The sequence below is a fragment of the Columba livia genome, chromosome 13 (genome assembly GCF_036013475.1).
Source record: "Columba livia isolate bColLiv1 breed racing homer chromosome 13, bColLiv1.pat.W.v2, whole genome shotgun sequence".
NCBI classification, from domain to species: Eukaryota; Metazoa; Chordata; class Aves; order Columbiformes; family Columbidae; genus Columba; species Columba livia.
The window spans coordinates 11,966,195-11,988,354 of NC_088614.1; the positions used below are offsets into that span (position 1 = coordinate 11,966,195).

The 22,160-nt window shown below is 56.3% G+C and overlaps 1 protein-coding gene across 4 annotated transcripts; it reads left to right on the plus strand.

Moving 5' to 3' along the window:
* Positions 1-757: 757 nt before the first annotated feature.
* SLC9A5 (solute carrier family 9 member A5) lies at positions 758-15,488 on the plus strand. 4 transcript variants are annotated; one of them, XM_065029034.1, is made up of 16 exons: positions 758-979; positions 6,323-6,625; positions 7,277-7,440; positions 7,705-7,783; positions 8,250-8,427; positions 8,559-8,779; positions 8,960-9,162; positions 10,061-10,150; positions 10,281-10,351; positions 11,068-11,197; positions 11,301-11,452; positions 11,587-11,713; positions 11,843-12,013; positions 12,683-12,752; positions 12,960-13,091; positions 13,392-15,488. In XM_065029034.1, the coding sequence occupies exons 1-16, from the start codon at positions 847-849 to the stop codon at positions 13,856-13,858; spliced, it is 2,691 nt and encodes an 896-aa protein (XP_064885106.1). In that variant the 5' UTR covers positions 758-846; the 3' UTR covers positions 13,859-15,488. The 4 variants fall into 4 exon arrangements, with proteins under 4 accessions (XP_064885106.1, XP_064885109.1, XP_064885110.1 ...); XM_065029036.1 differs by having other exon boundaries at positions 760-979; positions 11,364-11,452; XM_065029037.1 differs by lacking the exon at positions 6,323-6,625 and having other exon boundaries at positions 759-979.
* Positions 15,489-22,160: the final 6,672 nt, after the last annotated feature.

Genomic DNA, 22,160 nt, shown 5'->3' on the forward strand with positions numbered 1-22,160 from the left:
CATTCCAGCGCACTCTGCCTGGCACTTGATGTCCAAGTGTGCCCATGCCATAGGCAGTATCAGCCAGAGGGTTCAGCCCAGCCAAGATGTCCTTCTGTCCTGGCTCCAGGGACACATAGACACAGCTCAGAGCTGGTTCTTCATGAAGAACTCTGCCAGCGTCCCTTCCTGCCCCCTGGCAGGTGGCATCCCCACTCCCTGGGGTGTCAGGGCATCCTTTGCTGCCCACCCAGGATGGGGCGACCCTGCATCTGGGGGACACAGGGATGGTATATAGGAGATGGGGCGCCTCCCACACCAGGGTCAGTGGGGGATGTGAGCAAGTGGAAGCTTTTAGGGGTATTTGGAGTGTCTTCCTGAGAGTGACTGGAAGTGGTAGGGGGACGCAGGAGCCATGGAGCAGAGGGGAAGCTGGGGACAGATCAGTGCTCTCAGTTGGCAGCAGGAGGGGGTTGGGCTGGAGGGGGCGGGGTTTAGGTGGGGTGTGGAAATTGGGAATCTGGTAGGTGCAGGAGACCTGAGCCAGGGTGAGAGATGAGGGGCGGGCAGGGGGCACCAGTGTGATGCAGGGGAGACTGGGGCGGAGAGCACCGGGAGGGTTCAGGTGAGCTGGGGTGGAGGGGGATGCATGGGGGGAGCAGGGCGGTGCCGCGCCCCGGGGCAGGTGCAGGGGCCGTGGGGCAGTACCGGGGCGGGGGGAGGAGCCGGGGCGGGGAGCGGCGGGCGGAGCCCGTGTCGTGGGGCGGGGGGGCGGCCCCGGCGCGGCCCCACGTGCGCGTGACGCCGGCGGCGCCGGGAACGCGGCGGAGCTGCGGGGAGCGGCGCGGGGCCGTGCAGCCCCCGGCCATGCAGCCCCCGGCGGCCTCCCCCGGGCCCGCCGCCCCGGCCGAGGCCGAGCTGCTGCGGTGGCAGTGGCGGGAGGTGCAGGCGCCCTGCCTGGTGGCCGCCTGGATCCTGGTGGCCAGCCTGGCCAAAATCGGTGAGTGTACCCCCCTCTCCCCTCCTCCGGGGCTCCGGGAGCAGCTGCGCACACCGCCGGGGCAGGCAGGGTGGGATGCGGCATCCCCGGTGGGCACGGGGATGTCTGGGGCGAGGGGTGCCACTGCATGCCACGACATGGGTCAGGGGGTCAAATGGCCAGAGCTTGGCTGGTCAACATTGTCAGCTGGGCTGCGGTGGCCTTGCATGACCCCACACCACATCCCGCATCCTCTTCTGTGGGATGATGAGTGGTGACAAGGTGAAGGTACAGCCCAAGGGACAATGTGGGAGCCCAGAGCCTGTTTTCCCTGCAAGGGATGGACCGATGGGTGCAGAGGAGGGAGGATTCAGGAGACGAGGAACGGAGCAGAGATGCCCGACAGGATGTCCCATGCCTCAGCAGCTGGCACAGCACCCACCATCAGCAGGGCTGGAAGCCATTTGACCCCCTCAGCCCTGGGAAGGGCTTGGTGATGCCAGTGTTGGACAAGATGTGTCCCCAGCAGTGTGGGGACAGTTCCATCCCTGTGGACCCTTCCAGTGGGTCATTCCAGATCCTCGTGCTCCCCAGCACAGGACCACACAGCTGGGGGGAGGCTCCGCCGCAAGAGGCTGCGTGGGAAGGTGCAAGGAGGATGCGAGTGAGCTGCCGCAGGGCTGTGCCCCCCACTGGTACCTGGGGTACTGCGTGTGGGTGCCCAGCAGGGTCCCCACAGGTCTGGTCCCCCACAGTACCTCTGCCCGCTGTGCTGGGTGCAGGGGACAAGGCTGTGACCTTGAGGCAGGTTTCCTCCCTGGGGGCCCTGACGGGGGCACAGCCCCCCTGACAGGGGTGTGAGCTCCTTCTTAGTTTGGAGCCAGCTCAAGAAATGTGGGTTCAGAGTTAGGCTGGGGAGTCTCTGAACAGCCAAGGCCAGCAGCCCTAGGGACACGGGGGACAACTACAGCTGTGACTGCCAGCTGGCCTCTGCCTCTCCCAAGCATCATCAAAACCACTGCCGTGGACCTTGTGCTTCTCTCCTTCTTTGTCTTCTGCAAGGGAGACCTAAAGCATTGCAAGGAATTAACTAAAGAGTGTCATGAGCCTAAAAATACAACCCTATGTCTGCAGCTGTGCCACCTCCAGCTGCTGAGCACGTCCCTCCTACCTGCAGAAGATCAGAGAGATGATTTCTTTCCCTGGCTCTTATTTTCTTTTCTCAAACATTCCTCTGGAGCTGCTCCCGGGGTGCTTTTTCCTTGGTGTGTTCCCCTTGTCCCCTTGCCTTTGCCCCAGCAGTCCCAGCAGGGGCATGGGGGCCTGAGCTGGGGTCATTCCCAAACCCCCAGCCCCATCACGTCTTCCAGGCCTGAGGCGAGTTGATGGCCACTCTCCCTCTCCATCTGGGAGGCACAGCCTCGATGGTTGGTAGCTCTGAGCTGCCTGGCTCAGCACATCTGATAAGTCCGATGGATACTCAGAGCCTGGAGCTGCAAGCAACACCCAGACCTGGAAGCAGGTCTGCAGACAGCACCACAGCAATGGGGTCCCCAGGGCACAAGGGAGCCCACAGAGGAGCTAGAGCTGTGGGCAGAGGATGTCGGGGAGCAGAGGGGGTTGTGCCAGCTGTGGACATCAGGCGTAGGCTGGCGCAGAGAAGCCGTTGTGGTTGCAGCGCTGGGCTACCAGCTTGCAGCCCTGTGACTGCGGGGGAGGAAGTGGCCCCGCGCCTGGGCGATGGGGAAATGACACTGCGGGCTCTGTTCTCAGAGGCGGTCACGATGCCAGGGTGCCCTGAGCCAGCAAACGCCTGGGGAGGGGAAAAACTGGCCTTGGGTGTTGCCTTCCTGCACAGTGAGGCATCACCCGGGCTTTGCTGCCTTTTCTGTACTTGGTCGGAGCAAGGATCTGCTTGAACGGGATGTGAGGAAGAAGGAAATGAAGGACCCAAACCTGCTTCTTACCCACAGCTGCCCCATGGGCAGAGGTTTGCTGGCAGACAGATGTTTTTCCACCCAGCAGTATCACCGTGGGTTGCAACCCTCCCTTGCAGCACATGCTCCATTGACCCCATTGCTTGTGGCACCATCACCTCTGTCCCCAGCTGCTTGTGTCTTGGTTCAGGTCTTTCCCCATTTCCCAAGCACTGGAGAAGCGGAGCAGCTTTTGGCTTTGAGTCTTCCCAATGGCAAATCCTACATTATGGATGCCTGAGCATGGATTATGACTCTGAAGTTAATTCACATGTGGCTAAGTTACTGTTGCTGTGGGAACCTTTAATGCTGAAATCCTTGATTAGTGCGTGTAAAATTAGAGCTCATTCTGCCCGTCCCTCCTGCCTGCTCCCTGCGGCACAGAGGAGCTCGTGTGCCGTCATTTGCTGGGGAGGGTGGCAGCATCTCCCCACAGCCAGGGGATTTTTGGACAAGCAGGGTCTTTCCCATTGATGCTGCTCCCTCCTTTGCCCAAGTTTTTGGCTCAAGGGGCAGAACAGTGGAGGTAGGAGCCATGACCCTGTGCCCCCATAGCATCTCTGTGGGCTCTCCCAGGTCTCTCCAGCCAAGCCAGGGCAGACCTCTGCAGCATGGGGAGTGCAGATGGGTTGACGGAGCGGGGAGCTGGGATCTTGGCAATGCTCCTGAGCGTGCAGAAAATGGGTTGGACGCCTCGTTCCCTACTTAAAAACTTCAGAGCTTTCTTCCTGTGGGTGGAAAGCAGTTTCACAGCGTGCTTCAGGCACTGAGCGAGCGCCATTCACCCACTGGTGCTGCTTTCTCTGGGCTCACGTGAGGTGAACAGGGCTCTGCCATGGCATGTGCAGTCATTTAGCAGGAATTCGTCCGGGCTGAAGCTCAGCCTTTGCTTGAAGGGCTGTAGTGTCCATGTTGCCACTGCCTCTGTGGCTGAATGGCAGCGCTGGCAGAGAGTGGAGGCAGCTGGGGATGCGGGGGATGCTCAAGGCAGCTGGGCGTGAGGGGGATGCTTCAGGCTCTGCGGCCAGGGTGCTTGGCTGCAAAGCGATGGCAAAGCCTTGGCCCCATGTGCTCTGCAGCTCTTAGCCCTTGAGGATGTTGGCGATGAAGCTGCAGATTGCGCTGTCCGTGCCGGCTGCGGCAGTGTTCCTGGTGTGTTATGGCAGGGGAGTGGTGCTGGGGCTTGCCAGGATGGCATGGACAGGGCTTACCATGCCAAGGAGTAGCACAGGTTGCTGTGGAGGTCTCAATGAGAGAAATAAGTGGCCCTTAGCCTGCATGTTCAGTAGTGGGCTCAAAGATGTTGTCTCTGGTTAGCAACCAGATCTTTGACATTACATTTTCTCCTCTGTTTCAGTGCCCAGCTGCAGCGAAGGAAAGTACATCAGCTAAGAGGTGTCAGGAAAGGAGAAAGGGAAAATATCGGGAGGCCATGACCTCAGTTGCCAGGGTATCCGCATCTCAGGGACACTGAGACATATCCCAGAAGGGACAGAGCAGGACTGGGACAGGTTCAGAGGAGAATGACAAGGGCATAAAGACATGGAAACCTACTGAAATCTGGTCCTGGGCTCCTGTCCAGGTCTATGCCACTGGAAACAGGACTCTGGGCTAGGCAGAGCTTATGGTCTCTCCATGGGGGTTCCTAAGGAGAGAAGAAGCCAAGTGACCTAGGGATAACATGTGGCCACAGCACGGCTTTCTTTCTTATGGGGTGACTTGGCACAAGCAATGGGCACCTTTAATTCAGCTAAAGGGCTTTATGGACTGGGTTTTGGGTTGGCAGCAGGGCTGGGCTTGCAGCCAAGTGATGGCTGAGAGGCTGCCCTGATGTCCCTTGTACCTGCTCAAGGACAGAGGTGGCTCTGGAAGTGCCTGGAGGAACCCACTCCCCAGGAGGAGGTTTCTTTGTCTGGTGGCCAAGTCATGCTACAGAGCTGGGCTGGATGTCATAAGCAGTGGTAGAACTCAACGATGAGGGGGCAAAACCGATATGACCCTCAACAGCCTTTCCCAAGCACTGCCCTTTGGGGAGTGGCAGACGCACAGCACCCTACACTAGGGAGGAGAAATCCGCAGGGATGGGGGGGTTGCCCACCTGGAAGCTGGAATGATTTGATATTACACAAGATGCCCTAGCCTTGGGGACAAGGCTGTCTGCAGGAGCAAGTCCCCTATGCTGTCTGGTGTGACATCCTGCTGGCTTGTGCCTGAGCTGCATGCTCCCTGCCACATTGCTGATGGATGAATACCAGGGCTTACACTGCTTGCTTTAAAAAAATATGTCGTGTTCCACAGCAGTTTAATATTTGGTCCAAACCTTTCATGGAACAAACAGATTATTCAAAGCATCTCTAAATCTGCAGCTCCCGTGCACCTGGTTTTTGCATGCCGGTGGGTTAGCTGGTGCTGAGGAATGTTGTGCTCTGGCACAGAGCGGCTGACTGGCCTGTGCTGCAGTGGTTTGCACGCTGCGTGCGATGAGGAGCGACGCATACAGACGCAGACAGAGATGCACACAGAGTTCTTGTTAGCAGCTAGAACAGAGCTAGGCAGAGCTGAGCCAGGCTGAGCTGATTTTTATTAACAGTTCTCAGTTTATATGTTTGCAGATACAGGGCTGGACCAAGAGGTTAGACAGGGTGTTTTTTCAAAAAATATTATCCCAAACACACCACACTCATGTTGTGACTGTTTTCAGTCACATTCCCATGCATATCTTGTAGGCAGCGTTCCGACCCACTCATTCACACGCCCAGGTCCAACATTCACACATCATACATATGGGGGTGGTTTTCCAACGCGAGATATCATTCTCACTGGCCTGGGCTATCACTCCTTACACTGACAAAAAACATACTTCTGTATAACCTGTCCAAGGCTATTTAGCTGGAACTGCACATCCCGCCTTTCCCACAAGGTGCTGCTCCATCTGCTTGCTCAGACGGCTGTGAACAAGGTCACCTCGTTGCCAGGGCTGAGCATCCTCATCTGTGAGTGGGGTAACGTGTCCTGGTGAACCAGGATGCCTTCGCTTGAATAGCATCTGGCATTGCTTGTGACACCGTGAATATACTCGCTGGCTGCCTTTTTTCTTTTAAGCGCAGATGCCAGAGCCCATAAAAACCAAAATGTGCTGCTGTTTGGCTTGGTAGACAGTGGCTGGAGAGGAGAGGAAGATCCTAAAAAGTTGGGGACTGAAATCCTGACCTGGGAGCTAGCTGGAAGGTCTTCTGGGCACACATGGCCACGAAGCAGCCTTAGGTTCTCCCCTGTCCATCCCAGGGTCCATCATGCATCAGCCAGCCTTTCCATGGAGCCTCTGGGTCTGAGATGCTCTGTCCATATGATCATTTGGCTGAGGATTGCGTTCTTCTTTTCCTTCTAGTTTTCCACCTGTCAAGGAAGGTGACATCCATCGTCCCAGAGAGCTGCCTCCTCATCCTGCTGGGGCTGGGCCTGGGGGGCATCGTGTTGGCTGTGGCAAAGAAAGCCGAGTACCAGCTGGAGCCCAACATGTTCTTCCTCTTCCTTCTGCCCCCCATCGTCCTAGACTCAGGCTACTTCATGCCCAGCCGGCTGTTCTTCGACAACATCGGTGCCATCCTCACCTACGCGGTGGTGGGCACGCTCTGGAACTCCTTCACCACCGGTGCTGCACTCTGGGGGCTGCACCAAGCTGGGCTCATGGGTGGGTGCACAGGGCTGCCTATCTTGGGCCACATCCCCAAAAAGATGTGTTGGAGGTGCAAAGCACCCCCAAGTTCAGAGCCTGCTGCCTGACCCTACTGTGGATTCCCATGAATTATAGCAGGAGAGGGGTCCTGGTGTCCTGGCAGGACCATCAAGCATGTGGGATAATTGGACCCTGCTTGGCACTGGGCTGACTCATGTCTTTGCTATTTTTGTGGCTGACCTTGGCTAGCTTGGCTGGCTCACTGCTGTGTTCCCTGTCCTTGGCTAGAGCCACTGGCCCTGGTTGGCCTGGGCTGCGTTTTGAGCTCTCCTGAGCCCTGAGGAACTGCTTGATACCTGGACCTGAGATGGAGCTGCTCAGTCTCCTTCAGTGCACACCTGCCAGAGGGACAGCGATACATCTGGGTGCCAAAGAGGGACATCCAAGCCCCGCTCCCCTCATGCTGCAGCAAGGATGTGCTGAGCCCAGTGTTACCTGGGGGACCTGGGAGGTCTGGGAGCACTCTTGGGCTCAGCCCGCTGCACTCCAAGTTGGGATGCTGCAGCCAAGTCACTGGGGGCAGACGAGGGACAGGCTTGTTTTGGCCTGGTGACTGGGGCTCTGGGGCAGGTGGTCCACCTGAGCATGGTCCTTCTGTCCTAGCAGATCCAGGCATCGAAGCTGGGCTGATGGATTTCCTGCTCTTCGGCAGTCTCATCTCAGCTGTGGACCCTGTGGCAGTGCTGGCCGTTTTTGAAGAGGTCCATGTAAATGAGACTCTCTTCATCATCGTGTTTGGCGAGTCTCTCCTGAATGATGCTGTCACTGTGGTGAGTTGGAGTTTGGGGGACCCTAATGTGAAGCACGACTTGGGCGGGTGACATCCCCAAGCTGTGGACAGAGCCATGCCATGCTCTCTTGGTCTTTTCTTTCTCCTGGTCCTGGGGGACTTTGCCTGCCAAGATAAGCTGTGTCATCTGGCAGATTTGGGGCAGGTGATGCCTCTTCTGCAGGGTCCATCCTGCCCGCAGGTGCTGTCCCTCTCAAGGCAGGGCAATACCCTGCCTTCCCCAAGGGATCTGCCTTGCCTGCAGGTGCTGTACAAGGTTTTCAACTCTTTTGTGGAGCTGGGCCCAGCACGCATCCATGCCATGGACTACGTGAAGGGGGTAGGTGAGTATGAGCCCCGCCAGCTCCTCTTCCTCTGGAAAAGTGTGGAGGTCAACCATGAGTTCTGTGGAGTGGGGACTGAGCACCACAGCTCTTTCATCTCCATCCCAGTCGTCACATGCCAGCCATCATCATGGGATGCTTTGGTGGGGACCTGGGTGGGAGCACAAGGCTTGGCCAAGCCAGTGTGGTATGGCCATGGGCCACAGGAGCTGGGTTCACTTGCTTATGGTGCAAATGAGGCTGGACATGAGGAAGAAATTTTTTACAATGAGGGTGGTGAAACACAGGAGGAATTTGCCCAGAGAGGTGGTGGATGCCCCATTCCTGAAGACATCCCAGGCTAGGCTGGACGGGGCTCTGAGCAACCTGATCTGGTGAAGATGTCCCTGCTCATTGCTTTGAAGGTCCCTTCTAATTCGAACTATTCCGTGATTCTATGATTCTATGAGTTTTCTCCCACCACCAGCCTCCTTCTTTCTGGTGAGCCTGGGGGGCACGGCTGTGGGGCTGCTCTTTGCCTTCCTCCTGGCCCTGATCACACGGTTCACCAAGCGTGTGCGCATCATCGAGCCGCTCTTCGTCTTCCTCCTGGCCTATGTTGCATACCTTGCTGCCGAGATGGTCTCACTCTCCTCCATCCTTGCGTAAGTAATGGGGTGTCCGCTGGGAGGAGTCCTGGAAATCAGGGGTGCAGTTCTGAGTAGCAAGAGGCAGTGAGCAGACCCACTCCTCCTCCCACTGTAGGGTCATGCCAGCTTCTTCTGCCCCTCTGCAGAGTCACCTTCTGTGGGATCTGCTGCAAGAAATATGTGGAAGCCAACATCTCCCAGAAATCCCGCACAACGGTCAAGTACACCATGAAGACACTGGCCAGCAGCTCAGAGACCATCATCTTCATGTTTCTGGGCATCTCAGCTGTGGACACCTCCAAGTGGGCATGGGACACAGCACTGGTGCTGGGCACCCTGTTCTTTATCCTGCTTTTCAGAGCTGTGGGTCAGTTTGCCCTGCTGTGCTTGTGGCCGGTAGCACGCAGCCCCTTTCATGCCAAAAAGTGGTATCCCCCAAGAAAGGCTGAGGCGTGAGGCCAGCCATAGCTCCTGGCTGGGGTTTTGCCCCATCTCCAGGAGCAGGCAGGGCTCTGCCAGCATCCCAGGCCTTCTCCTTCTTCCCTAGGTGTTGTCCTCCAGACCTATGTGCTCAACCACTTCCGCCTCATCCCTCTGGACAGGATTGACCAGGTGGTCATGTCATATGGTGGCCTCCGTGGGGCCGTGGCCTTTGCTCTGGTCATCCTGCTGGACAGGGCGAAGGTGAAAGCCAAGGACTACTTTGTGGCAACAACTATCGTGGTGGTGTTCTTCACTGTCATTGTGCAGGTGAGGATGGGCACCATGCCCTCCTCCAGCGCTGCCCTCTTCTCCAGAGCTGGCCTGGGGGCCAGACAGGTGCTCGGGGCAAGTAACCTCTTTTCAAATGACCTTTGGTCCTCGATGCCTCCTGGCACCCTATCCGTCACCAAGCTGGTGTGTAGGACCACTGTGGTGACTGTCACGATGGTGGGGCAGTGGCCCACATTGTTTGCCCATTGGCCTCTTGTTCTGGCACTGGCTCCAAGAGCAGCACTAGTGTGTGCCTGGCCAGGCTGTTCTCTTTACAAAGCTTTTGGTAGAATCATAGAATCATTTTGGTTTGAAGAGACCCTTAGGATCACTGAGTTCAACTGTTAACCCAACACTGGCACTAACCATGTCCCTAAGAACGTCATCTCTGTGTCTATTAAACCCCTCCAGGCAAGGTGCCGCCACCACTGCCCCAGGCAGCCTGGTCCAATGCCTGACAACTCTTTCAATGAAGAAATTTTTCCCAATATCCAATCTAAAACTGCCCTGGCACAACTTGGGGCCATTTTATCTCGTCCTGTCACATGTTACTTGGGAGAATAGGCCAACACTCTCCATGCTGCAACCTCCTTTCAGATAGTTGTAGAGAGTGACAATGGCCCCTGGCTCTGGGGCTCCTGCTTGGGAAGGGGAGTGCACGGCAGATGGACCCAAGCCTAGGGGAAGGGGGATTGGGGGCACAACATGTTCTCTGCCTGATGTGACACAGGACCATCGCCCAGGTCCCAGGCACAGGGGTTTGGGTTGGTAGGGTCACACGTGGCTGGCACAGCTGCTGTCCCTGGTCACTTCATGCTGCTTCTGCTCCCTGTGCCCCAGCCATATACCCTCTCACCCTCCCAGTCTTTCCCTTTGCCTTCTCCTGCCATTCCAGGGCCTCACCATCAAACCCCTGGTGACATGGCTGAAGGTGAAGCGCAGTGACCACCACAAGCCCACACTGAATGAGGAGCTGCATGAGCACGTAGGTGCTGGCACCGGGGATGTCCCAGCTCCTTGCACTGCCAGGGCTGGGCGAGAGTGATGCATGGCCTCAGCACTCCTGGGGAACCCGCAGTCTTGCCACTGCTCTCACCCTCTTCTCCTTGCTCAAGGCCTTTGACCACATCCTAGCAGCGGTGGAGGACATTGTGGGACACCACGGCTACCATTACTGGCGGGACAAGTGAGTATCTTACCCAGGATCATCTGCCAGCCATCAGGTGGATGGGGGACATGTGCCAGCCATGGGAACATCGCAGGGTCCCTGCTGGAGGACACCCCTGCTCTAGGCAGGGCAGCAGAACCAGGAAGGCTTTATGTCTGTCCATCAGTCGATCTGGAAGGGGACCTTCTGCCTGCTGTTGTGCAGCAGACTGAGGTCCCAAAAGCATCCCAGAGAGAGGCTGGGCAGGTGTGGTTGGGGATGCTGTGAGAACTGGCATTGCTTGCCCACGCCAGAGCTGCTGGGGGGTCATGGGGTGTATGTGGTGGTGGTGATGGCCCTGTGCCTCCCCATGGATGGAGCTGTGCTGGGCACTGAGGAAGGAACAGCCCTGTGAAAGCCTGGGCAGTGTTTATCTGCAGGACAGTGACAGGAAAAGGATGGGAAAAGCCTGTTTCCTGGAGGCAAAACATTCCAGCGGGGCAGCCGCCCCCATCCCGCTTCCATTGCCTCCCACAGACCCGCTGGTCTCTGGCTTCCTCGTGGGTGGGAACAAAGGGTCCGTGTGTCCCCTCCCCGCTGGCTCTCCCTGGCAGCGTGTCCCCGGGCACAGCCATGTCCTGCATGCCCAGCCTGCTTTTGCCATGCTTGGACACTCTCAACCTTGCATGGGCAGGGGGTCCCTGGCTGTGATAGCCCATGGGTATTAAACTGCCTGTGTCTTCACATCATGGCAGGTGGGAGCAGTTCGACAAGAAGTACCTGAGCCAGCTCCTGATGCGGAAATCTGCCTACAGGCTGCGGGATGAGATATGGGATGTTTACTACAAGCTGAATATCCGTGATGCTATCAGCTTTGTTGACCAGGTTGGGGCACGTGGTGGGGCTGGGTGGCAGGATGGTCCTGATGAGCTGGCTGGCGTGGGTGGCCATACCCCCCTGTATGACCACACATGTACCCTCTGGCCAGGCAGTGGGGACCCCCCAGCCCAGCGGGGTCCTTGCTGCCCCAATGCCAGCCTTGTCCTCCCAGGGTGGCCACGTGCTCTCAGCTGCCAAACTGGCGCTGCCCTCCATGCCCAGCCGCACATCCATGTCAGAGTCATCAGTCACAAACCTCCTGTGAGTAGCAGCATCCCTCTGAGCCCCTGGGCAGACCTCACTGACCCTCACAGCTGCCCTCTTCCCTGGGGGGTATCTTGTACCAGGGCTGGAGGGATGCAGGCATGGAGCCCAACATCTCCATCTCCCCGCAGGAGGGAGAGCGGGAGCGGCGCCTGCCTGGACCTGCAGGTGATCGACACGGTGCGGAGTCGCCGGGACAAGGAGGACGCTGCCATGCACCACGTGCTGCGAGGGAGCCTCTACAAACCCCGCCGGCGGGTGAGCACTCCCCGGCCGTGGCGTGCAGCTGACCCCAAGGGTAGCAGCACTTGTAAGAGGAGCAGGGATGGAGGACGCTCTGTAGGGCTAGCTGCTCACCCTGTGTCTCTTTGCCTCTCCCTCGGCCAGTACAAGGCCAGCTACAGCCGTCACTTCATCTCTCCAGATAAACAAGAGCGCCAAGATAAAGAAATCTTCCGTCAGAACATGAAGAGGCGTCTGGAGACCTTCAAGTCCACAAAGCACAATGTCTGCTCCTCCAAGAGCAAGGCCAGGCTGAAAGAAAAGGGCAGGAAAAAGGCAAGTGCTCCCCAACCTCCTGCTCCCTTCCTAGCTCTGAGATTTGGCCTTTCTCAGGATGCAGACAGTGAGGTCCTTTGGGGTGGAGGTGAGGTGCTGCAGGGCATTGACAGCTCCAAAGCCAGCGGGGAGAGCGGCTCATCATCTATCTTATCTCATCTCATCTCATCTCATCTCATCTCATCTCATCTCATCTCATCTCATCTCATCTCATCATCTCATCTCAGTCCTGCGTACGCTCCACATGAGCACGTGGGTGTCACGTGTCCATGTGTTCCCAACACGTCAGCACTGCCGTGAGGTCGCTCCTCCCTGGCCAAAGCAGTCCCAAGCCATGGAGGAGCTCCATTTTTGTTTTCCAAGAGTGCTCAGTGTGAAGTAGCCTGAATGTTGGTGCAGATCCAGGTTCAAAAATGTGGCACTGCATCTTAAATTTAGTCTTGGGTGTCTTCTCTCATTTGGAGGCTTTTGAAGCCATTGCAGCTGAGCAGTTTGTTGTAGGGCCACAAAGACCCAGCATCTAAGGACTAGGAACCACTGACTGCCAGCTGCCATCTCGCTGGGGTGGGAATCTGTGGCCCTGAGGTTACCCTTGCTTGCAATGGTCACCTGGGTTGGGATTACGGGTTTGCATGGGACAGGTCCCAGCCAGTCCCTCTTCCTTCACAGAAGAACATCTCTCTGACCAGCGACGCTCCCAATGGGAAGACACACAGAAATGTCCCCTGGCAGGAGGCGGGTAAGACCAATGGCAGGTGAGGTTTGCAGGTCCTGGCAAGGGGACCTGGTGGGCTGGGATGGAGCAACCCACTATGCCTGCCCACTGCCAGCTCGGTGGCACAACAGCACCCAGGGTTGCACCAGCAACAAGTCCTTCTCCAGTGGGTGCAGTCCTTCCTCCACCGTGTGCCACATCCTCCAAAACAACTCCCTCCATCTGGCTTAGCTCCTGTCCTGGTGATGGTCAGCTCAGAGGAGGAGGAGAGTGATAGCTCAGAGACAGAGAGAGAGGATGACGAAGGGATCGTATTCATCGCTCGAGCCACCGATGAGGTTCTTCAGGGAAAGACAACTCCTGGTAGGCACCGGTGCTCCTGTGCCAGGGCAGCTGCCATTGGGCAGCTCATCCTTCCTCCACCTGGGGAGCAAAACTGACTTGGTCTGGACAATACCGTAGTCAGCAGAGCATGTATGGGATAATCACTCTTCTGTGTGGCTCTGGAGGCATGGCAGAGCATCCCTGAGCTTCCTGGTGGCTCTGCATCCCTGGGCCAGCTGGCCACCCGATGGTGGTTGGTTCTGCAGTGTTTGCAGGGCCCAGGGAGAGAGCAAGAGCTGTGCAAGATCCCTCTCACTGTCTCTCTTTCTGCACCCCCAGGCAGCCTGGATGTCTGCCCCAGCCCCTGTATCATCCCGCCATCACCCACCTTGGCAGAGAAGGAGCTGCCGTGGAAAGGAGACCAGGCTGATCTGGCTGTTTACGTCTCCTCGGAGACCACCAAAATCGTGCCAGTAGATATGCAGAAGGCGTGGAACCAAAGCATCTCATCCCTGGAGAGCATCGCTTCCCCACCAGGCATCGAGAGCGGACCTCAGCACAGGAGATTTGCCTGCCCTGTGCTGGAAGAGCAACCCCAGTCTGCGAACCAAGCCATATCAGAGCAGAGCTCCTGCTTCCAGTTCCCCAGCCACATCTCTAAGAGCGGCCGGTCGCAGAGCGACAGCAGCCCTGATGGTGCTGAGCAGCAGGAGCTGCAGCCTTTGATGGCCACGGAGGAGCAGGGCAGGATGGTGCCCACCACGGAGCCCAGGTGGCTGATGTTCAACAGAGCGAGCCACCTCTGAGGCAGGATGGGGAAGGGACTGGGGGCTGCGGACGGGCTGTGACTCGCTGACTGCTCTGTCTTGCGATGCAAAGCTTGTGTGTGTCTCCATAACCTCTAGGAGCAGCAGGAGAACCCAGTACTTCTCCAGGATCTGCATTCCAAGGTGGGCTTTGCCCATACACCTACTGATGCAAAACTGGTTGATAATTGGGCTTTTGGCTGCAACAGTAGGTACCAGCCCCCACCCACCTAGGGAGGCACAGACCCCAAACCTCATTCTTTCTCTCTGGTCCCTACACATCTCTGCAGCTGGGAGGCCAGAGATGTTCTTCCCAGGGACTGGACTCAATCCCATCATGGCTGTGCTGCCCTGAGGTGCGGGCGTGCTGGCTCATGGATGCATGAGAATGAGCTGATCTCCAGCCTGGCTGTGAGTAGGAGACCTCTGGGGAGAGGGCTGCAAGCAGTGGCCAGTGCACGAGAGCCCATCCACATCCAGCGACTGAGCCATTGACCTCAAGGTGGCCACAGTGCTGGTTCCTCACAGCATGCATGGAGCTCAGCCAGGAGGGCAGAGATGGGCTCCTCACCATGGCAGCTCTACGTTCTCCAGGTTATAGAGGTACCGCAGATGCAAGGCCATGACCTTCTCAGGACTGGGAGCAGCGCTCCTGGGGTTTGGCTCCAGCAGGAGCCGGACTAGTGAACCTGTACGCACAGGGACTCCTCTAGCAGCCAACGTGCTGTGCCAGCCTCACGCCTATTGTCTGGATGTGTTCCCAATAGTTGTGGTGTTCAGCTTTCTGGTTTTGCTAGGAGGCAGCTGCCCTGCACAGCATTCTTGGTGTTTATCCTGCCCACATCCCAGTGCCTCCAGTTGCCTGGGGCCCATCAGCTGGGAGGGCTGGTCATGGTGCGAGGAGTGGAGCCAGCAGCAGGTATGAATGTACACCAGGAAAACGGGTGATGGGTGAGAGCTGAGTGCACCTTCAAAGGTCTGTCCCCACCACCTGCCTCCCAGCCACCCCTGGTCCCTCCTAAGAAGGTGGTGGGACCTGGTGGCAATGGCCCACACAGGGAATTATTCCTGGTGTGAGCCCAAGGGCCAAGAATTGCTCCCCAAGAACTACTCAGCATATGAAAGCTCAGCACAGCAGCTGGGCACTGGCAACACAGGAGGGTTGGGGATGCACCTTTTAGGGAAGAACGGGGATTTGGGCTGTTAATGGCCCAAAGCAGGTAAATAACTGCCTGTTCCCAGCTATGTGGGCATGCTGAGATGGCAGGTGTCAAGGGGACATGGAGATGCATGGGGTGAGGGAGCCCAGCATAGGGCAAGCAACCTGGTGGTACCCCTGGTATAGTCAGCAGGGCTCAGTAAAGGCCTTTCTGCTCTGTACCTGTCCCACCAGATGAGCATGAGGTTTTTAAAAGGTTTTTCTATAGTTTTGCATTTCTGGTATGCCTTATTCTGGTTTTGATTTCTGATATTGGACCATACTAAATCTCTAGCTGGGTCAGTGTTTTCTGTAGCCTGTGGCACAACAAATGACTCAAGACTTAATATCTTATTTGCAAGAATATTGTTTTAATGTGAAAATATATGCAGAGTATTTTGTAATGTTCAATAAACAGATTTGGAGCAGGCATCACGGGACTGGTCTCTCTGCTGTTTGGGAACCTCTGCACGTCCTGATTCCTGCAGCTCCTGGTTGGGTTCTCCCTTGCAGGCACCATGTCCTTGTGCTTCTCTGCTCTTCTCCACCCAAGGCCACAGCCCCCCTTACAGACTCGCTGTGCCTAACTGGATTTCCTAGTTTCAATAATGTTTGCGGAAAATATGACATTCTTTCCAAAGAGAAGCTTGCCTGCCGCTGTTGGCAGGCTGTGCCTCAGGGAGCAGCCAGCAGGCAACCTGGCTCTTGCTGCCCAGTGTCGTGGCTGCCTGCACTGCAGCAGGGTGCTGGGAGCCCAGATCTTCCCAGGTCCAAGCTTCCTCTCTTTTTGCCAAAATTATGGTTCAAATGGGTCTTTTTCAGGCTATTCTGGATCACAGGAACCCTGCATCAGTGTGTGCTGGCTTTGCTCTTCCCTCAATCTGCTGGCTCTGCCTCTCCTAAATAAGAGTAAACGTGGTTCACTTAATTCACAAGATCAATGTTTGGCTTGTATTCAACTTGGCATCTACCGTCACCCCCAGGTCCTTTTTGGCAGGTTCCCTATACAGCTCCTCACGCCGAGAGCTTTGCACTGGATCTTCTGGAGGCTCTTGCTCCTCCCAACGTTTCCTATCTGCCTCCCATCCCACCAAGCAGTGATGCTGGCCGAGCCGTGCTCTGTGTGCCGGACCTCCGTGCCAGTGTTTCTTGCAGAACGCGATCGCCTTGGCAGTGCCCCAGGTTGTGCGGGCCAGGTTGTCTTCCTGTAAGAGCTGGGTTTGCAGCATTCAGGTCCTCAGAGGAGGAAAAGCAGACATCTTAGCTTTGGGAAATAGTGGGGCTGGTTGCTCTTGTCTCACACAGAGCACCTTGTCTCACCTGAGCCCAGCAGCTAATGCTTGTGCGGGCTCTCCATGCCACCAGAGAGCAGCTTGGAGCCTCCTCTTCCCACCCTCAACCCCAGCCACAGTGTGACCAGGGATGGTGGCTCTTACTACACCCTTCCCCACAGAGTTTTATCAGTTTTTATTCTCATACTCCACTTTCTGTATTTCCTTTTACAGAGAGAGATAGCAGGTAGTGTCCTTCCTGCACAAGACTGCTACGATCCTTCCAGCATAGCACAGAACTGCCTCTTTCAGCCTAAAAATACTGCACTGCTTCAGTGGAAAAACACAAGAACTGGGCCAAACCACGAACATATGTGCCCAGACTTCTGCTTCTCCAGGACTGAGTAAAGTATAACCAAAGGAGCTGTAACCCAGAACATACAGCCCTCTGACTGTTATTATAAGCAACCCCATCCTGGAGCTGCCTCGCTATTGCAGACCCGTCATTTTGCACGCAGGCTTCTCCTTAGAGCCTGCCATTAAATCTGCACATTTTTTCCACAGTGCTCAGCTCCAGTTTGTCTGTGGTACCAGAACTTGTGAAGTCAGCAGGAGATGTAAAGCAGGTCTGGTAACAGGGGCATCAGCTGGATGAGAGAGCCAAGCTGTGGGCGATGGATTGGTGTTGGCCATCTTGCAAGTCAGCTAAGCAGCAGAATTGTCTTAAAATCATCACCTTGCCACTGCACAATGCTTGTTGGAGCATCAGGTAAATTTTAGGCTGGAAGGGGCTCAGGAGGTCTGCGGTTCAACCCTGGCTCCATGCAGGGCTTGGTCGCAAAGCTACAGCAGGTAGCTCAGTCTAGTTGGGCTTGAAAAGTCCCCAACAATAGAAGTGTCACCATCTCCCTGCCTCAGAACTGCACCACGGCTGCACCCCTCTTGCACAGAATGATTTTCTCCTTATGGCCAGCGAGAACGTGCCTTGGTGCAGCTTGTTGCAGTTGCCTCTTGTCCTTCCAGGTGTGTCTCTGAGAAGAGCTGGGCTCTGGTTTCTCTGTATCCCCTTGTAGGTAGCTCCCCTGTTTGCCTTGTCTTCCTAAAGCTGGTTCTCTCTGATATCTATGTATCTACACCTATATGTATATATCTTGTTCTGGGGGGGGCCCAGATTGGAGCTAGTACCCATCTGTGTCTCAGAGGTACCAAGTCAAGTAGAATAATAATTTCCTTAAACCTGCCAGCTTCACGTTCTCCATTGCAGCAAGAGTACTGTTGACTCACAGGCAACCTTGTGTGATTTTTCATTCTGTTCTGTTTCTGGAGCACTTCTGGCACCCTCATGTAATGTTTTCACAATGGCCTATACAGGCACAAATGCTGGGAAGCTAGAGAAAGGAGTCCAGCTTCTCACCTCCCACTTGGTCCCAGCAAGCACAAAGTGTGGCAGAGGCTTTGGCCACACATTTTCACAAAGAACAGTGGGAAGGCAAATGCAGGAAAATCTAGGAGAGGTGTTCAGTCTGATCATGTCTGGTACACACATTTTGGAAATAAATCAGTCTGTTCTTTGCTCCTTCCTGCCCCTGTCCATCTGCCCAGGTGTCCGTCTCACCTGGATATGATCAGACTGAACACCCCTCCTGAATCCTGCGGTGTTTGCCTTCCCACTCTTTGCACATGAAGCAGCCATCCCTGCTCCCTGCTTTCACTGGAAGCCTCCTCTGCCTGTTGGTGGAGGAAACTATTCGTTTTCACTCTGGCATTACCTCCGAAGGGGTGGATGCAAGCCCTGGCCCCGCTCTGCCTGCTGCACTGCCTGGTGAAGTCGTGTAGAAGTGGCTCAGCTGATGGGATACGAGCCGACTGAGGCCACGCGGCGAGTGGCTGGTGACAGAGCTGGGATCAGTCGGCAGCTGGGGTGGATAATGAGGAACAGATTCGAGCTGGGCAGCGGTTCCCATGCTGTGTTCCAGGGCAGAGCGGCCAGGACGGGAGAGCCTTTGTGCATCGTGCTGCACCCCTCAGGCGTGTGTGGAGCCAGCCCCTCCGCTCACCTGTGTCTCCCCACCGGCTGCCGACAGTGAATGTCCCCAGGCTCCCTGCAGAGCTAGGGACCCTCTCCAGTGGCTGTGCCACCCACCAGGCTGCAGGGCTGGCCAGGAGGCTTTCCTCACACCCTGACTGTATGAGACTACAAGCTGCAGTGTGGACAGACTGAGGACAGACAAAATCAGTTGGATCTATAGGTCAGCAGGAGCTGGGTGGGGTGATCCATCCCCCTCTTCATGGTTTACACTTCTCTGCTTTTGCCTGGAGGAGCAAAGGCGGCTGCGTGGCCAGGCTGCCACTCCTGGGGCTCTTGCAGAACAGCCTGGATGGATGCTGACATGGTGGGGCTTTGATTTTATGAGTACCGCAGATCCTAGAGTTGTGATCTTCCCCACAGCCAGACAGAGCTGTTCCTTACAGCCCTGGGGAAGGTGAAGATCCCTGAAGAAGCCAGCTGGGCTCCTCTCGCCTCACCTTCGCCTGCCATCTAGTGCCACACAGCCAGGCTGCCCCAAAGGTAAATGAAACCTGCGGCGGGTCAGTCAGAGGGAGGGAGGGTGCTGAGGGCACTCTGGGGAGGTGGCCACCAGCCCAGCTGGTCTGGTATACATCAGAACACAGGTTGCCCTCAGCCTGTGGGCAGCCCATGAAGAAGAGAGGCTTGGAAAGGCCACGGGAGTGCAGTGGAGATCAGACTCTGTGGCAGGTCTGCTGTATTTGTGCTTTCCTCTCTCGCAGCAATGCACATGCACAAGCTTTGCCTCCCAGAACCCAGCTAAGCCCGCACTGCTGAAGTTGGAGAGCTGTTTAAGCTTTGCTTTGGCTCCTCAGCTGGCTGAGGGCAGGCTGGTTTCTGGGCTGTGCATGCACCTGGGGCCTTGCTGTGTGCCTGTCCCTGGCAGTTTTGGGGTTCTGAGGATCTCACAGGCAACTAGATCAATCGTGGTTGATTGTGGATGAATCGTAAGCTGCCTGAGAGCCCTCCTCTAGGCACGGCTGGTGCTGGCACCGTGTGAGCATCACTCATGCAGGAATCACCCACTCCGGATTCCTCCTGGACACTTAGGGTCCTGCCTCTTTTCTCAGAAAGCCTCACCTCCCAGGGCCAGGACATTCTCTTGTCTACCACGTACAGGCATGTAGGTACATAAACAGGGTGTTTCAGAAAGATGGACCTAATCTGAAATCACTGTGTACAAATTCAACTATCATTTCAGTGTTGTCTGTGCAGCAGGTGGAGGGAACATGGAGCACTTACGCAGGTTACTAAAACTTGATAACTCATTAAACTGTTTGTAAATTTTTGTGTAATCATAACGTGTTGCTATCATGAAATTTGGTCCACCTTTTTGAAACACCCTGTATTTTCAGTAGGCATCCCTACCCTCGCTTATTTATGGAGAAACCTGGAAAAAGCTTCACAAAGGGATCCCAGAAAGATGAAAAAAAGAAAAAGAAAGAAAAAAATAACTATGGAGGTTTAGACTGGATATTAGGGAACAATCATTCACAGAAAGGGTTGTTGGGCATTGGCACAGGCTGCCCAGGGCAGTGGTGGAGTCACCATCCCTGGAGGGGTTTAAAAGGTATGTAGACAAGGTTCTTAGGGACATGGATTAGTGCTAGAGTTAGGTTATGGTTGGACTCAATGATCCTAAGGGTCTCTTCCAACCGAAATTATTCTGGGATTCTATGACTATGTTTTCCCCCATTGCTGATGGGAGCCGGTGGTGAAGGAGCACGAGCTCGTGTTTGCCGGGGCTGCAGGACCAGGTTCGCCAGGGCTGACCCCTGCTAGGCTCAGTCCGATCTTTGCTTTCTCCTGCTAGGGAACAGGCAGAATTGTTAGAAATGTTTGATGATTTTTTCTTCCCCTTAGCAAAAATAGCTTTTGAAGCAAACAGGAAATTACAGAGTGCAATAGAGTGACAAAAGTCTAGCAGCTACCTGGCGGTGCTTGAGTTTGTCTACAAATCCAGCTCCACGTGGGGTGCCGATTGGCTAAAGTAAACCAAACTGCCCCAAAACCGCTAGAAATGGGGGGGACCCGTGCTCCCCTCGGCCCTGGGGAGCCAAAGGGCTGTCGCCTCGGGAGGCTGGGGTGCGAGGGGAGCACGTTCCCTGCGGTGAGGGTGACGCACCGAGGGCTTGCGGGCTGGAAGAGCAGCCGGAGCTGGCAGTGGCTGGAGCCCGGCGGTGCTGGAGGAGCCGCCCCGCGGGGTCCCCGTTACCGCGGGGGGAACGGGGTGCGCGGGGAGGCCGCTGCCCAGCGCGGCCGGCAGGTGTCGCCCCGCGCCGAGACCTCGCCCCTGCCAAGATGGCGGCGCGCTCCCCAGCGGGTCCCCCGGCGGCCCCTTCCCGGGGGCTGAGCTCGGCGAGCAGCGCCAAGGGCCCCGCGCTGCCACGAAGGGGTAGTTTTAAGGGGATAAAATAGTATGTATGTGATAGTTTTAGGTCCCTTTCGGTGTGCCAGGGGAGCAGCCGTGTGCAGGGTGAGCTGCTCCCCTCCTTTGTCCACTGCTCTGCCGATGGTTGTGATGTGCAGGCAGCTGCCTGTCCCTGCCTGCTGGAACACCTGAACACCTTGCCACGCACCCGTGGGTGACAGTGCTCTGGGTGAAGCTCCAGCTCATGCTCTTCCTCAGATCCCTTCACCTCACACAGCAGCAAATGCAGGCAGGGGCTGCCTTGTCAGGGGCAAAGTGTGACCCAAACCCAAAGCATTTTTTAAAGAAAAGGCAGCAAAGAACACACACATGGAGCTGTATGGATGCAGCAGTGGTGAGGAAGTCACTGCCTGGATTTGGAGGGCTGAGCACTGCTGGCTCCGACTGGGCTGCTGAACTCCCTGTGCTTCCAGGAATCTCCAGAGCAGAGCACTCAGGGTGTTCCAGGGACAGCAGGAGTGTCAGCCCCACAGCTCTTGACCCACTTGCCCCACTTACTGCTGAGTTCCCCCAGAGACACATGGTCCCAGCCTAACCACGGGGACACCACGGGTCCTATACGGGCGCTAGAGAGGTCTAAGCCTCCTGGTCCTTTCTCATGGTTGCCCAGAGAGGTGGTGGATGCCCCATCCCTGGAGACATCCCAGGCCAGGCTGGACGGGGCTCTGAGCAACCTGATCTGGTGAAGATGTCCCTGCTCATGGCAGGGGTGGCACTGGATGAGCTTTGAAGGTCCCTTCCAACCCGAACCATTCTGTGACTCTATGGCTGCTCCGTAGCTGTCCTTACCCTGTCTTGATCTGGGATTCCTCTGCAAGAAGGAAGAGAATAGCAGCTGTGATGGAAGAAGGGTGAGTGAGAAGAAAGCAGGAGAGACTGATGACAGGAGGTGTGAGCCCTCTGCCCTCGCCTGTCTGAAGAGGAAGCTGCTTGTCTCATTTTAGGAGACACGTTGTAATTGCTGCTGGTGGGATTAAATCACGCTGTTTCCTGCTGGTGCTCTCCAGCACTGGTGCCATAGAGAGGAGGTGCCCACCCCAACCTGCACTGGGAAAAAAGGGTCCCTGGTGTAGGAACCATGGTCCATATCACACCACCTCCTCCAGGAACCTGCTGTGCCCTGTGTCACACCTGCTCTGCGTTCCTGCCTGGCATCTTTGCTGTAGGCATTCCTTGAGGTTCACTCCACTGATTGCCAGCTACAGATATACCATGGCAGACTGCTCCCATCCCTGTCAAACCAGACCTTCCCAGGGGCACCTGAGGAACTTTCCCATCATGTCCTGTGCTCTGGATCTGCAGTCAGCAGAGTTGGCTCCAGACTCCCCTGGAGT